Source organism: Lycium ferocissimum, chromosome 11 (assembly GCF_029784015.1).
Source record: "Lycium ferocissimum isolate CSIRO_LF1 chromosome 11, AGI_CSIRO_Lferr_CH_V1, whole genome shotgun sequence".
Classification (NCBI taxonomy): Eukaryota; Viridiplantae; Streptophyta; class Magnoliopsida; order Solanales; family Solanaceae; genus Lycium; species Lycium ferocissimum.
Genome location: NC_081352.1, coordinates 60,755,374 through 60,771,542, shown reverse-complemented (window position 1 = coordinate 60,771,542; position 16,169 = coordinate 60,755,374). Strand labels below are relative to the sequence as shown.

The 16,169-nt window shown below is 34.6% G+C and overlaps 2 protein-coding genes across 2 annotated transcripts; one reads left to right on the top strand and one right to left on the bottom strand.

Annotated features, from left to right (window-relative positions):
* Window positions 1-2,091: 2,091 nt before the first annotated feature.
* On the bottom strand, window positions 2,092-6,738 carry LOC132037790 (V-type proton ATPase subunit c2). Its single transcript, XM_059428409.1, has 3 exons — window positions 6,566-6,738; window positions 4,904-5,189; window positions 2,092-2,546 (listed from the first exon to the last, which is right to left on the bottom strand). Exons 1-3 carry the CDS (start codon window positions 6,642-6,644, stop codon window positions 2,414-2,416), a joined length of 498 nt encoding a protein of 165 aa, XP_059284392.1. The 5' UTR covers window positions 6,645-6,738; the 3' UTR covers window positions 2,092-2,413.
* Window positions 6,739-12,646: 5,908 nt separating this feature from the next.
* LOC132037989 (aldehyde oxidase GLOX1-like) lies at window positions 12,647-14,308 on the top strand. Its single transcript, XM_059428703.1, has one exon. It carries the CDS (start codon window positions 12,647-12,649, stop codon window positions 14,306-14,308), a length of 1,662 nt encoding a protein of 553 aa, XP_059284686.1.
* Window positions 14,309-16,169: the final 1,861 nt, after the last annotated feature.

Here is a 16,169-nt window from a genome sequence, read left to right as displayed (position 1 = left end):
AAACCCTAAAAAAGTTCTCTCTCCTCTTTCCCTTCCCTCACTGCCGCTCTCTCCCTCCCTTTCTCTATCTCCAACCTCTATTCTCATTCCCCTCAATTTCATTATCCCGCGAAACCTTCTCGTCAATCTCTTTCGAAATTTTCTTCGTCACTTGTTTTTTGACGAACCAACCCATCTCTTTTTCATCTGCTATTTCTTTTTCTTTTTTTCTTCCCCTTTTTCTTTGGGTATAATTTTACCATTAGATATGTAGTTCTAGAATTTGCAAAACTGGGTCATTTGTGGAACTCCATTATAACCACCACTACCGACTTCAATTTCGACTAGTAATGAAAATAATAATTAGTTGGTTGAGATTGCAATGGCACAAGACACAAGCTTGAAACGGTGGCTAAATCTATAGCGAGTGAAGTGGAGAAAAATTTGTCTACGAGTGACGATAGTGGGAGAAAAACGGAAAATCCTCGTTTTGAATGTTAATGCAAAAGTTTTTTCTCCAAAGAAATAAAAATGAATCTCCTGGGAAGGAGAAGAATATAAAAGAATGGGTGACTTTAGCCTTTCTCAAGGAAACGGGGGGTCAATTAGTTACTACTAATCAGTCATGCACTTCATTGATAATGGTGCTATTCTACCGCCCCTTTGGCATGAATCCAACGCATACCCCACTTCCGATGAGAGTTGTGGAGCTTCATGCTCACCAAGTGTTTGATAAAACGTTTCGATATTTCATTGTATTTCAATGTATTTCTAATTTATGAAAGCAATGTTTCTGATATATTTCATTGTATTCCATTGTATATACACATACTACAATTTTATATTTCTTAAACAATCAACTATATTTATTGTAATTCAGTGTATATTTTTCTGTATTTGGAAGTATTTCTAAAAGTTTGGAATGGAGTAATTTGGAGAGAGAAACGTGGGTTATTATGGAACTTCAACAGTTATGCGTCATACATGGTTGGTTTAATTTGACTTACCATTTAAAATGAAAGAAGAGAATCTGTTCCATAAATACAGCCTATTTTTACTCTGCCAGATTTTGTATTTCAGTGTATTTCAAAAATGCGAACTCTGCCGGATTTTGTATTTCAGTGTATTTCCCTATATTTCAAAAACACGAAATACAACCAAATACAACAAAAACTAGCTACGGTTTGTAAATATAGAAAAAGTAGTTATAAATTGTTAGAAGCTATTAAAAGGTAGTTGTTTATGTAAGTTTCACTTAAATCAAACCATTACAGCCCAAATGTTTTCTTTGTCCCTAGCTATAATCCATCCATTTTAATTAGCTTTGACGTGTGTATAAAACTTACAAATTAGAAAGAGCTCAACTTCTAAAAGTTGAAGCTCTCAATGTATGATATGAATTTTTCCCCCTTTTGTGGGATAGTTGTCAATAGTCATGTGTGTTTATAATGAACTGAAGTATGTATGATTGTATTAAATAATGTGGCATTTATATCATATTTCACAAAAATCATATAAATTTTGTTTTAAGATGCTTCACATCAAACAGCAAAAAAAGAGACCGAAAAAGAAAAATTCAACTCTTATTGATTCGGTTTGACTTATAAATATAAAAAAGACAAATAATTTGGTTTGATAAATGAAAAAACCAAACCAATCTAACCTACGTACACACCTAAATAGAACCATCCAAAAGCAAGTACTTACTACCTGGTGAAGCCTATCTTTTTCACTTTGACTTAAACCATTATATCTGTAGAGGCGTTGTGACTAATCTATATTTGTGGCAGGTGAACCTACTAAGGGAGGTAAAAAGTCCTGCATCAAAAGGTTCTTCATACCCCAAAAGTCGAAGCCTAACTCAAAGGCTAAACATCTAGTTTTGCCGTTTTGGCGAATGAATCTTAACCATACCACACTCCGTTGTAGTGGTGAAGTTATTTATTTCAATTTAACAAGACTGCTTAGCTAAAACTTCAAATACGATGTAAAGTCATTGCTGGTCAAAGTGCTAAACAATGGGTCAATTAATTTTCACTTGAAAGCACAAAGTACTCAAAGACGGAAGAGTAAACAGAGAACCAATCCAAAAATAAAATGAAGACAGACATAGGGAAAAAAATCAAGAGATACATAGATAAAGAATTATAAATATTATGTTTGAAGTTGAGATAAAATAACACAGGAAGCATTTTACATAAATCCTTTGTTGTCCTTGAAAAATGGAGCATCAGATAAACTGATATCTTTATTGATAGGAGATCCAATCTGCAGCAGATCAGCAGATGTGGACCAATTCTGTAAGCCAAACGATCAACTACATAATCTTGGAGCCCAAAACACAAAGTAACATAATTCAGCAGCCAGACTATCTCATCCAATGTGGAAGAACAAAAAGATAATTCACAGTTACGGAGCATAACATGTTCGTCTTCTACTCTGCTCTGGACTGGCCAGCACGAGAAGAGAGAATGATGCCGACAATAAGGCCATAAAGAGCCAGGGCTTCAGCAAAAATAAGAATCAGAATCATCCCAACAAAAAGCTTGGGCTGTTGTGCATTAGCTCTGTGAATAACAGAAACAAGAAAAGAACCATAATTAGTTTCCCCTTCTCATCTCAATTTCACAGAAAGGCCTCCCTTGAGTAAGGTAAAAAATGAAGTTAGTAAAAAGGATGCTACATTAAAATAATGGATCATTATACACACAGCGTCTGTAAGAGAAGAATGGAATTGCAATGGAAGTTATCACAGCACCATACTGGAGACCAACTCAGTTTACCTTTCTTTTTTTTTTTTTTTTTTACAGTAAGTAAAAACTCTTTCTGTTAATACCTCATTGGGGATATTGCAATCACTAATCAGTACTAGCATACAGCAACTCAAGTAACTGACCAAAGTATAACCAAAAAAAAAAAAAAAAAAAGGGTAGAGTATAACTTCTTCATATTAAAAAAATAAGGTATAGTGTAACTTTTAGGGTTTGTTCCATTTTCGTTTTCTAAGGTCCTATCAACATGCTGAACTGGATATTTATTCCAAGGTGCTGATCCACCACCCCCTAATGTCTCCCCTTTGCACCTATCTGCATTCAAACCACCGATCCTACCCCTCTAATTCAACCCAGCTCTGCGACGGAATTTGCGTGATCCAATAAAACCTTAAAGAACAATTCTATTGCCCTTTACCAACAACAGATGAACTTCACTCGACCCATAATAGATGGTTATCTACTTATCAAAAAGGGTCTTTGAAACTTTTGACAAAATTGTCTACCTTTTTAAATGGAATAGGGATAGCGAAGACAGTTTTATAAAACGACAGCGAGTATCATCTATGCAGTCAAAAAGGGTCTTTGATACTTTTGACACACTTCTGTACCTTTCTACATAGAATTGGATAGCCAAGGCCCAGTAATACAAACACAGGAGCGGAATATAACATGTTTCGGCTAAATTTTTTTTTTTTTTTTTTTGACAATAGATAACATGTTTCAGCTAAATTTGATCCAATGAAGCTACATTTAAGCTTCTTCAGTAATTCTGTTTTTCTACCGAGACAATATGAACCATGGATTACAGGATATTCTTACAAATACAGCTAATCAAGGCGAACCCAATATCATCATATCAGTGAATGCAGGAAACAAGTATGGAAAAATCTAGTAGTCTAAGCTCAACAGGGAGTTTCAGGGGACAGCACAAATAGACTAAAAGCTCTAATTGACAGAAACTCTTCATCCGGTTGGTCAAAAAAGCAAAGTTGACAGAATAATGGTGATGATAATGGGAGTTATTGTGTATTGTGTAGCAGTGTTATCAAAAGCGAAAAGCGCAAAAAAAGCTCTTAGGTCAGCTGGGGCTTTAAGCGCAAAGAGCAAATAAAGCGTGGGCTTTAGTGAAAAAAGGCGCAATGGTGCAAAAATACAACTATATATAGGTTTAGTCCAAGACTAATAATAATAAGCATGAATAACAAATATATGGACAAAGAAATTGTAAAACCATTACAATAAAGTGAAATATCAATTATCTAGTGTCACCTCTTCAAGAGAGGCTCATTGGCAAGGAAAAGTATGGCTTAGAGCCTTGGTGATGACACTGAAGCGCACATAAAGCGAGGCGAAGCGCTCAACATGTTTTGAGCCTTGCTTCAGGGCTTAAGCGTGCTTTAAGAGCGCCTTTGACAACACTGTTGTGTAGGCACAGGTATCAGTCTGAAGAAATTATGCAGTGACTGCCTTAGTGATTTAATACTTTTATTGCTTTCATTGAAGATGAAGCTTCACTTTTTCGTTTGTAATATTGATACAGTTCCCAAGAATGTACATAGTGAAGAACCTTTTGAGTCCTTTCACAACATGACATCATGGTCAATTACCTGAAAATTATCATATAGGATCTATACAATTGAACCTAAGTACGAAGGGATAAGAAACAGCTGATAAACTTTATTCATATAGCTTCTTCACGCACACAATTCACAATCATTCATTAAGACAAAACAAGTAAATCCATAACAAAGACATTCCTCATCATTCATTTAAGACTGAACAATTAAAGACATAACAACAAGATATTTTCATTTCCAGCATAATAATAGTAGAAAAAGCTAGAAGATCCACTGCAACTAAAAAACCACAAGGTAGCCAGAAAGCCTAGCACTAGTAATCGATCAAACCCACAAAAGAATGGCACCACCACTATTTTGGTGTTAAACAGTTTCTTCTTTGACCACGATCTTTTCAAATACTTTTTAGAACATCTTTAACAATAAAATCGTGATAAATAATATTTTTCTTATATAATTTATGAATATGCAAAATGAAATTTAAGAAATCATGACTGAATTCCGCCGGGAAGTATTTCAAGACCAATAAGAGGACCACGCATCAAAGAGATTAAATTATCAGAAGAAGGTTACCTAACACCAGCATCGCCAACGATTCCAATAGCCATACCAGCAGAAAGGCCAGCAAGACCACAAGCAAGACCAGAAGAAAGGTGAGCATAACCATCAAAAAGATAATAGGACTTGGTTTTTGGGTTAATGCCAGTGCTGATAATGACAGCTATAATCAATCCATAAATACCCAAAACTCCAGCCATAACCACAGGCACAATAGACTTCATCACTAACTCTGGCCTCATCACACCCATAGATGCCACTCCAACCCCACTCTTAGCAGTACCATAAGCTGCACCCATACCTGAAAACATTGAACACAGACAAACAAACATAAGCAGCAAAAAGAGAAGATATATTTTAGCAGCAGCGGTTCAGACACAAACTAATTTCAGCCTCGTAGTACAATTTTTTTTTTTTTTTTAAATCATAAAATTATACTTCCTCTGTTTCAATTTGTTTGTTTGATTTTGACTTGGCACGGAGTTTAAGAAAGTAAAGAAGACTTTGAATCTTTTGTTTGTTAACTAAAGATATGTAGAATGCACCAAAATGTCTGTTAATCTTGTGGTCTTAAGCATGCCATGTGGAAAGTTGAATTTAAAGAGTTGCCAAAAAAGAAAAGAGGCATTCTTTTTTAAACGGACTAAAAAGGAAAGTAAGACAAACAAATTGAAACGGAGGGAGTACACAAATAATTAAACATTGTTAGCATTAAGAAGGGATGTAGCTTTGTAATAGTGTTCCGTGTGCACCAACCGCGTTCAACTCAACCTACACGCACGTGCAGACACACAAACTGTCAGATGTAGATGTGCGATAGCAGTTCACCCACTACCTTTGTCTTGACTTATATATAGAAGGTTGGAAAAAATAATTCAAAGTTGTGGGAAGCCAAAATTGGTTAGGATTTGGCATTCTAATTCAGATCTAAGTAGCATTTATAGACAGAATTATATCGGAATAGGTTTTTCTGTTTTGAGTTAAAGTAAGTTGCTTACTATTATAAATAGGAGCGCCGCTAGCTATTTTTCAGATTGGTGGAGATTGTAGAGAGCATTCAAACATTCATAGAGAATTTGAATAAATATTTTTCCTTCATAGATGAATTATAAAAATTACTCGCTGTGTCCCAATTTATGTGATACTTTTCACTTCCCGAGATTCAAACTTTGACCAAAATTTTAAGATGTATTTTTCACCAATTTTATATGAGGAAAGTTGTAACTTATAGGACTTTTCATGTAGTTTTCAAATATATAAATTGTAATTTTAAAATAAAGAGTTAATCTAATAAGTACAATTTAGCTTCAAAGTTTAGCCAAATTGACTCTAAAAAATGGAAAAGTAACCCATAAATTGGGAGAGAGGGAGTATAAGATTATGACAAACATACATAATTAGCATAGTTTAGCGATTCTGCAGCACATACAGTCGAAAAGTCTTTGAAAATCATAAAATGTTATAATACATAAAGAAGCATAATTAGCAATTCAGGGACGGACGCAGTACGACAGAGCGTATGTGTGTGTAGTTAGAACATTTTCAGAGCAAGCTTGCACACATAATAGAGATATAGTATTAAATAGTATCCACTAGCTTAAATTTTAGGATCCGTTAGTTATTAGCATAGGATTGACAATTGAAACCCTAGATCTAATAAAGAGAGAGAGAGAGTACAGGAGAAGACTAAGGCAGCAGCAGCGCCGAGGAAGCCGAAGAAGGGAGCCGTTTCATCACCGCTGAAAGTAGATGCCATTCCAATTGAATGATCGGATCTGAGATGGAATTTCCAGAGAGAAACAGAAAATATGTGTGTGGTGTTTTATTTGTGGTGGTGCGTGTGCGGATGATCTCAATCTTGCTCTTTAGAATTTGGGATCGTCAACGACCCTACCACTAGGACTTGCCCTGCACTTACTCCTTCGTTTTCTTTTTTCGCCTCTCCACTTTTTTATTGGAAATGACCCAAATATGTTATTAAATTATCGAAATGTTTATTTATCGCCACTCATCATTGGGTTTTTTCGTAAATGCTATCAACTATAAGAAATGATTAGATTCATCTTATGCCACTCATCATAGTTTAGGCTTATTTATGTCATCACTGCACTAAAATGACTCATCCATGTCATTTTTCATTAATGTTGGTTTCAATCTGAGATATGACGCGTAATTAGACCATTAGATTATGGTTGTGGGTGGGTAGGGTGTATGGGTCCGATTTTTTATTAATTTCATATTTAAAATTGGTGCATTTAATTACGATGTGTGTCTAAATTGTATAGAAGTACGTGTCATATCTAAAACCGGCGTTAATGAAAAATGGCATGGATGAGTCATTTTGTAACGAACGATAGCATAAATGAGCCAAACTATTGATGAGTGGCATAAATGAGCCGAACTATTAATGAGTGACATAAATGAGTCATTTCCAATAGTTCGATGGCATATTTAAGCCTTTTCCTTTTTTTTATTCTTGTAAAATTATGAGAGGAAGGACTTTTGGTAGAACAGCAAAGTCTGCAACCCTCCACGTAAGTTGTTATACAAAGTATGATGATAATTATTAGACTATAATTTAAATATTATGTATGTTTTTTTTAGACCTAAATTCGTAAGTAGGATAACAATTGAATTTGTTCAATAGTTCAAGGACACATATATTAAGATGATCAAATAATGATGTTATTAATGCTAATTTGTTCGATAATAACAATAGGATATGATAAATAAAAATAAGGCTTAAGTGACTAAAACGCCCCTGAACTTGACACGAATTGCAATTTTAGTCCCCAAACTATTGCTGCACTTCAAGACACCCCTAAACTCGGCTAAATGGGTTTTATTACACCCCTGAGCTCATGACCCGGAGTGAGTGTAGTCAACTTTGGCGTCCAACAAAATAAGGCTTATGTGGCCTCCATGTGTAAAATATTAATGCCACATGGCATTTTCATCCTATGTGTCCTCCACATAGATAAATTGTTTTGAAAAAAATGTAAAAATGATTTTTTTTTTTTAAATAAAAAATCTGGAACAATGAAATATTTATTTTAAATCTGGAAAATTTGATTTTTTAAAAAAAAAAGCTGAAAAACTACAATTTTAATTAAAATATCTGTCAAAAATGGATTTTTTTTTAAAAAAAAAAATGAAAACTTGATTTTTTTTTTTAAAGTGTCCTAAAAAATTCAGATTTTCATGATTCTTTTAAGACACATCTTTAAAAAAGAACTGGAAAAACTGATTTTTTTTATGAAATGTAGAAACCCATTTTTAAAAAAAAAATCCCGGAAAATTAGATTAGTTTTTAAATCTAGAAATTTTTTTATCAGTTTTCCACTTTATTCTTAAAAAAATCAGTATCCCAGATTTTAAAAAATTCCAGGCTTTTAACCAAAAATTCAATTTTTCAGATTCTTTTTTAGAAAAATGGGTTTATTTAGTTTTCCAGATTGTTAAAAAGTCCAGGTTTTTTAATTAAAAAAAAAATTCCAGATTTTTTTTTAAAATAATGGGTTTCTCAGTTTTCAAGATTTAAGAAGTTCCAGATTTTTTAATAAAAATTTCAGTCCAGATTTATTTTTAAAAAATTGGTTGTCCACATTTTAAAAAAAAAAATTAGTTTTTTCTGATTTTAAAAATTTATACTTTTTTTATGAATTTTCCAAAATTGATTTTTCTTTCTTTTTTATTAAAAAAAAAAAAAAACTGACGTGGCACCTCTCACGCGCCTGTTGGCGTGTGACTACACTTGCTGTGCCACGTGGCAGCTCGGGGATGAATTAAAACCCATTTTGCCAAGTTTAGAGGTGTCTTGAAGTGCAGTAATAGTTTGGGGACTAAAGTTGCAATTCGTGCCAAGTTTGAGGGCGTTTTAGTCACTTAAGCCTAAAAATAATGGACAACGTGAGTAAGTAAAACAGAGTAAGGAATTCTTATTCAAGGTCTATGGGGCAGTTGTTTAGCAGCGTCTCCGGAAAGCAGTAGCTTGGTGAACTTAAGAGTTTAAGAGCTTGAGAACAACAATGAAGTAAAATAACATTCTTAGTGATGGAAAATTAAATGAGGGAAGGGATGTTTTTATTGCCTAACCCTAAGTAACATTTCTATGTCGCATGCCCCTCAAGATGATCATTATCTACGTGACTGAGAGTCTTTAGGAATGAATCTTAGATTCTTCAGGAACGTACCTTTTAGACTTATCTTGACCTGCCAATATCTTATATGTCTCGTCACCCCGAAGCTAGGCGGTTTCGCATCACAACTCCGGTCCTTCAATGAGCGAGACTAACTTCATCGGTTTTGCTCAAGAGTTGGGACCGGTGTCGCCTTGCTGAGTCATGCCCGGTCTGTCGTTACCTTTCACGTGTCATCTCCCGAATAAAACGACCGTCAAGTCCAGGTTTTACCCCATCCCCCACTTTCCAGGCATCAATTAGATTGTGTTTGGAAAGTGGAAGAGTTCTTACACATAAAACTCGAGTAAGATATATGTGGGCTAAGAAACTCCATACACCGTAGCTAAATTTCTTCAGCAGTATAATATTATTTGTGTATCTATACCATACCTTAATTTAGATGCATATTCGTATATCTCTTTATACTTGCCTGTGCTTACTTTATGTTAGTTATATACACTACTATTTTAAAGACTTGTCTAGGGGTAAGACAAGGGTGGGGTGGATCGATGATCTTAATGGTCTTTTAGCAATACACACTTAAGGTGACACTGACACATAAGTTCATCGTTGAGTTTCACCATTCAATTTTGTAGCTAAGGTGAGCCATCCACGAAATACGGGGAGGTAATTTCAACATTTTATCTCCTCCTCTTTTTGATTTGTTTGACCTATTTCCCTTTTTAGTCGTCTTGCAAAAATGAATGACCTCTTTCCTAATTTGAAAACAAATTCACTTTATGAATGATTTACAGCACACAAATTTTCAAGGCTTATTTTGAACCACAAGTTTCAAAAGTCTTCCCTCTTTCTTAAATGTCGTGTCCAGTCAAATGAGTTCATATAAATTGAAACGGAGGGAGTATTTACTTTTCAGTATTTCTACAATTAATTTTGAGTGGTATTTTATATTAGTTGTATGCAAACTTTAGTTGCGACATGACTTTGTTCGATTATTTCTATCACAAATTTGGCATGGATTCGTCTTAATGGGTTCTTTTTAGTGATTTGCTCCATTAATACAACAACAACATACCCAGTATAATCCCACCATGTGATGTCTGGGAGAGTAGATTGTACGCAAATCTTACCCCTACCTTTTGACCTGCGGGGAGGTTGTTTTCGGTAGACCCCCGGCTCAAAGAGAGATATAAAAAGAATTAGTAATAATAGAAAGTGATAATAAGCCGAAAATAGCAGAAAGATAATAGGACAACCTAGTAAAAGAAACAATCAGATAGTACTAGAGGTAATAACAAGCAATCCAAAGCAGTGTAGAAAGGCGTGTCGAAAGGCATGACAAAATACTATCGAAATATAAGGACCTACAAGAGTGATACTACATTTGCTCCATTAATAGATCCTTGAAATTGTCTCTGGTTTTGAATTGTCATTTTCTTCCTCTCTGCTATCCACTTCCCCCATAATAATTTCCTCGATCTCTTCCTTATGATTTTGGGCTAAAGCCATAATAGGGTCGAGATGTGTTTGTGCAGCTTACTCTTCATTATTCTCCCTCATCTCAAATATTCCTCTGAGAGCATTTATAAATTATGTAAATATTGGGTAAGGAGGCTTCTTTATCATCACAGTGCGAAAGCTTCTATACTTGCTATCAAGATTCCTAGCAAATTTGATTACTTTTCTATCTTGTCTAAGGGTTTGTGTATAACCATGAACATCATGATTAAGAGTTTGACCCTAGCTTAACACTTTCCTTAGTTTAAGGAAATTATTAAACTTCCTTAAAATTCTTTCGCATTCCATCAATTAACTTTGACCCTATCTTAACAGTTTGCAATTGTTGCTTCAACTGAAATTAATTTCTTGTATTTGCTCTCTTATAGATAAGTGTTTCAAGACGTATGTCCATATATTTTTAGCCATTGAACATCATATAATTTGGAACATTAATTGATTCTGTTGTCATTATTCTGGAGAGTCAGCTTCTTATAACTATAACGTCATTTTCTTACCATTCAGAGAACATGCGGTTAGGATTTATCTCTCCCTTCTCATTTTCTATTACTTTGGTTGGTGGTTCTTGTTTCGGTCATGTTGCTTTCTTTAAGTGTGTATGAGTTGTAAGATTTGTGTCTTTCAAACAAGATATAGTTGGCTAATTTTAATTTAATGCGACAACTAGCAGTGAGTTGGGAGAGTGAAGAGGTGAAACCGTGAAAGCTAAGTGAGAGACTTGCATTTGATGATGCATCTGTGGTTAAGCAAGTAGGGAAGAGGTTCAGAATTGTAGTCTACCTATGCTCTAATAGCATGAAGAAATTTAAGGATAGATGAAGCTCTTCATTTTAGAATATTGCTTTCTTGATTTCATTCGTCTGATACAATATACAAAGGAATCCCCTCCTAGATCGTACTTTTTCTTTATTAATGCCATTCACACCAAGTTAGAGTTACCTGTGATGTTAGGGGTTTGACATTGACCGCTACCTTGTATGTTATCACCAAAAAAATATTTACATAAGAAGAGGGTTAAACCGTACCTCCCAATTCCTATTAAAGATTATAGCAATTTCTAATCCGTATAAAGGGAAGGGATGGGGATCACTAATGAAGCTATGATCCTAGACAAAATCAAGAAAGGTCCTCCTAAATCATATGTCGTTGCCGTATCTCCATCTATTGGTTATTGTATACATGACAAATACAATCTGGATGCTATTTCTTAGAGACCATAGTCTACACAACAGAGTCACACACAACTCATGCATAAACTCAGCTGGTTTAGGAGTCGTCCAAATTACACTTGAGTCCAAATCTGGTTGTCTAACACCATAAAACCATCTTCTTCTCCTTTCACCCCTCATGTATACTTTCCCATCCATCTCTAGGTTAATTGAAAAGAGAGAATATATTCTTCAAGAAAAATAGTCCTAACTAACGAATTTACTAATAAAAGGCAATGTGAGAAAACACCTAATGATGATAAAAGCATAACATGCCAAAGGACCTTGCCTAATATCCATGCTCTCCCAATTGAATTAACAAGATTATAGGCGAGGCTAAAAAAAAAACTTTAGAAGTGAATAATAACTACTGGCTTAATAAGCAAGGTTCAACGTTATCCCAAATGTTATGTTAATATATTCCGTTTCACTAACTTATCGACTCAAGCTTACCAAAAGAATAAAACTGGATATATATGTAAAAGGACAAAAAGTTAGGGAACATATATATATTGAAGATGTTTGTGCCAAAGTGGAATGAAATTGGTTGTAACTAATTAATCAGTTGAGATTATTACGCGGTACGTAACCTACTGAATGTAAGAATTGCTTTTACATTATCAATTCATATAGCTCAAATCTTTGTGGGAGAGTTTAAGTTCTATCCATTTGTAGTATAAAAAGATTATGTTTATACGGTAATTATTAGGTATATAAGTCTTTATAAAAAAGCATCATTTGAGAACTGAGACTTCACTTCACTCAACCAAACATCTAAACATCAGACTTTTCTTCACTAAACCAAACATCTTAACCAAGAATAAAAGCCCTTCTGCTACCTTTGCATCTCTGTCTGAATTTGCTAGAATCAAAGAATAGCAAAGCTCATGATGACCACTAAAAGAACAATTATTCTTTTCTTCATTCTTTATAACCTCCTTGTGCTACTACCATGTCATGATCAAAATTTTGCCTATGTCAAAGGGGGCAAGTGGAACCTACTAATGTCAAGCATAGGCATATCAGCCATGCACATGCAACTTCTTCACAATGACAAAGTCATCATCTTCGATCGTACTGACTTTGGAAAATCCAACATCTCATTGCCTCATGGCAAATGCAGAAAACATACAAATGAAACATTAGAAGTCGACTGCACTGCTCACTCTGTCGAATACGATGTAACAACAAACTCTATACGACCTCTCATGGTCCTCACCGACGTTTGGTGCTCCTCGGGCTCTGTCAACTCTAACGGTTCTTTGATCCAAACGGGTGGCTATAAATATGGTGAAAAAGTTGTAAGAGTTTTCAGACCTTGCAAAGGTAATAACATTACAAGCTGTGATTGGAGAGAAATTCAACGTGGCCTACTTCAACAACGTTGGTATGCCACTAATCATATATTACCGGATGGCAGACAAATTATCATTGGCGGTCATAAGGCTTTTACCTACGAGTTTTATCCCAAGACCGCTTTAACCCAAAATTTGTACAAACTGCCATTTCTTTTGAAGACAAAGGAACCTAAAGTGGAGAATAATTTATACCCGTTTGTTTTTCTCAATGTGGATGGTAATTTATTCATATTTGCTAATAACCAAGCTATCTTGTTTGATTACAAGAAGACTATGGTGGTGAAAACGTATCCACAAATACCTGGAGGTGATCCGAGGAATTATCCAAGTACAGGTTCTGCAGTTCTTCTTCCATTGAAGAACTTGCATCCAAAAAATATTCAAGCTGAGGTATTGGTATGTGGTGGAGCATCAAAAGACTCGTACTTGAAAGCAAATCAGAGTATCTTTATCGATGCATTGAATACATGCGGGCGGATCACAGTAACTGACCCGAATCCAGAATGGGCTATGGAGACCATGCCAATGGCGAGGACAATGAGTGACATGGTGATTCTACCAAATGGTGACGTTTTGATCATCAATGGAGCAGAGAAAGGCACTGCCGGGTGGAATTGTGGCAGGAACCCCGTTTTGAGTCCGGTGATTTACAGACCTGATAACCCGTTTGGATCTCGATTCGAGATCCAAAACCCAAGTAACATACCAAGAATGTACCATTCAACATCAGTTCTGCTCAGAGATGGTCGAGTTCTTATAGGTGGTAGTAATCCACATCAATATTACAACTTCACAGGAGTTATTTTTCCCACTGAACTAAGGCTTGAGGCATTTTCACCATCTTATTTGGATTGTGAATCAGCAAATTTATGTCCACGAATCGTTTCACCCCATTCGCAAGTTGAATTCAAGTACGGGCAAAAAATACTAGTTCAGTTTACTGTTTCTGGGAGAGTGAACAAAAATTTGGTCATGGTAACAATGGTTGCACCAGGGTTTAACACACATTCATTTACTATGAACCAAAGATTATTAGTACTTGCAAATGGAAACGTGAAACCGATTGGAAAGTCAGCATACCGAATCGATATACGCACTCCGAATTCGCGTCAAATAGCACCACCCGGATACTATCTTCTCTTCGTGGTCCATCAAGATATACCAAGTGAAGGAATTTGGATTCATATCCATTGAAAATAATAAACTATACCCAAATTCGTTTCTAGTTTTTTTTTTTCCTTCAGGTTTGTGCTTTATTTATGGGTTAACATTTTAGTAATAAGATCATCTATGAACATATTGTCTCGTTCGCAATATGTCGGATTAATAATGATATTGTCTGGTTTTGTTCTTCCATTCATATCTAGAAAAAAGAAGGGAAAGTTACTCATATGTACCATCCTACTAAACAGTTTGCACTTTCTATAGCGCTATTTTAATTAATTTGCACCCTGCATAACACATAAGACTTAATCAAATGTTCAAACGTCTATCCCCTCTCTAATATTCACTTCTTTTGTCCACCAGCTCATCCCTCTCTAACACCTTTATTTTCCTTTCTCTCAAATCCTAATCCTTTTTCATTTTTATTTCGAATAATAAGTTTTTTTAACAAACTGTTAGGGGTGTACATGGACCGGGTTGGTTCGGTTTTTTCTAATACCAAACCAAACCAATTGCATCGGATTTTTAAATCTATAAACCAAACCAAACCAACACAATTCGGGTTTTTCAACCTCGGGTTTTCTCAGTTTTTTCGGGTTTTTCGGGTTTTTTCGGTAAAGCCTTCATACAAAACATATAACTTGTACCTCAAATATTTCTTTAGTCCTAGTAAGATACGACTATCTAATTAAGATATTGTTTAAGAAAATAACACAAAATGTGAGATGAGAGATGACATTGTACTAAAATATTCAACAACAAAAAAAGTAATGAAATCGCATAAAATAAAATGACCATAATCTAAAAGTACTAAGTTATGCTATAATAAATACGGCTAATTTATAAGGCATATAGAAAATGATCATAATCTAAAAGTACAAATTCATGCTAAAATAAGTACGGCTAATAAGTATTAATTACATGACTAGATATTAAAGAAAAGAATAAAATTAAGTTATGTATTTTCACTGTCTAAACCAATATACAACTAAAGAATAGATATTCACCATTATTGTCATTCCTAGTGTTAGAATTGAATTTCTTTTATTAGCATTAGTATTGATTTGATTTTTGTTGGGTTTTATTTGAGTTACTAATATCTAAGGGCTATAAATCTTATTGGACCATTCAAAATTTTAATTTTAAGCTTGAAATAATATGTTAAAAGACAAAAAACTATGAAAAAGTTTAAGAAATATAATATTTTTATTATCAAAAATATTTTTAAAATTTTATAATACGTAATGTCGGGTTGGTTTGATTTGGTTTTGACTTTTTTAGTTAAAACCAAACCAAACCAATAATGTCGGGTTTTCTTTTAAAACCAAACCAAGTCAAACCAAACCACTAGTCGATTTTTTTCTCGGTTTGGTTTGGATTATTGGTTTGGTGCGGTTTGTCGGTTTCGTTTGTACACCCCTACAAACTGTCAATAAACACACAAGCACAACAATACTGATGAAATATATTTTTCAAGTATTGTATAACTTTGTTCTTCTCGAAGCATTACTAGTCTCTTATTTCATCAAAAAAGGAAGAAAAAGTACAAGGGAGTAAAATAGAGTAGCCTATCACCATTCACCACTACACGTTTACAGCAATCTTCTTTTCCATCACCATGTGTTTACCCCGAAATCGGATAATCAATTGAATTTGTAAGTCAGATATGTGATATGTGCTTTGTTCTTGATGTATGTTAGATAAAGGAAATAGAAATTGGAAGGCTCACTAATGAAGGCAGCCAAGATAAACGTTTATGAACAACGTAGCTGTTATGATTAGCAATAATTCTACAAAGAAATGGCCTAGGCCGACCCATTTGCAGGGAATGAAAAATAGCGAGATTCTTCAATCGCAAATGTCCTTTTTGAAAAGATAAAAGGAGCCAACC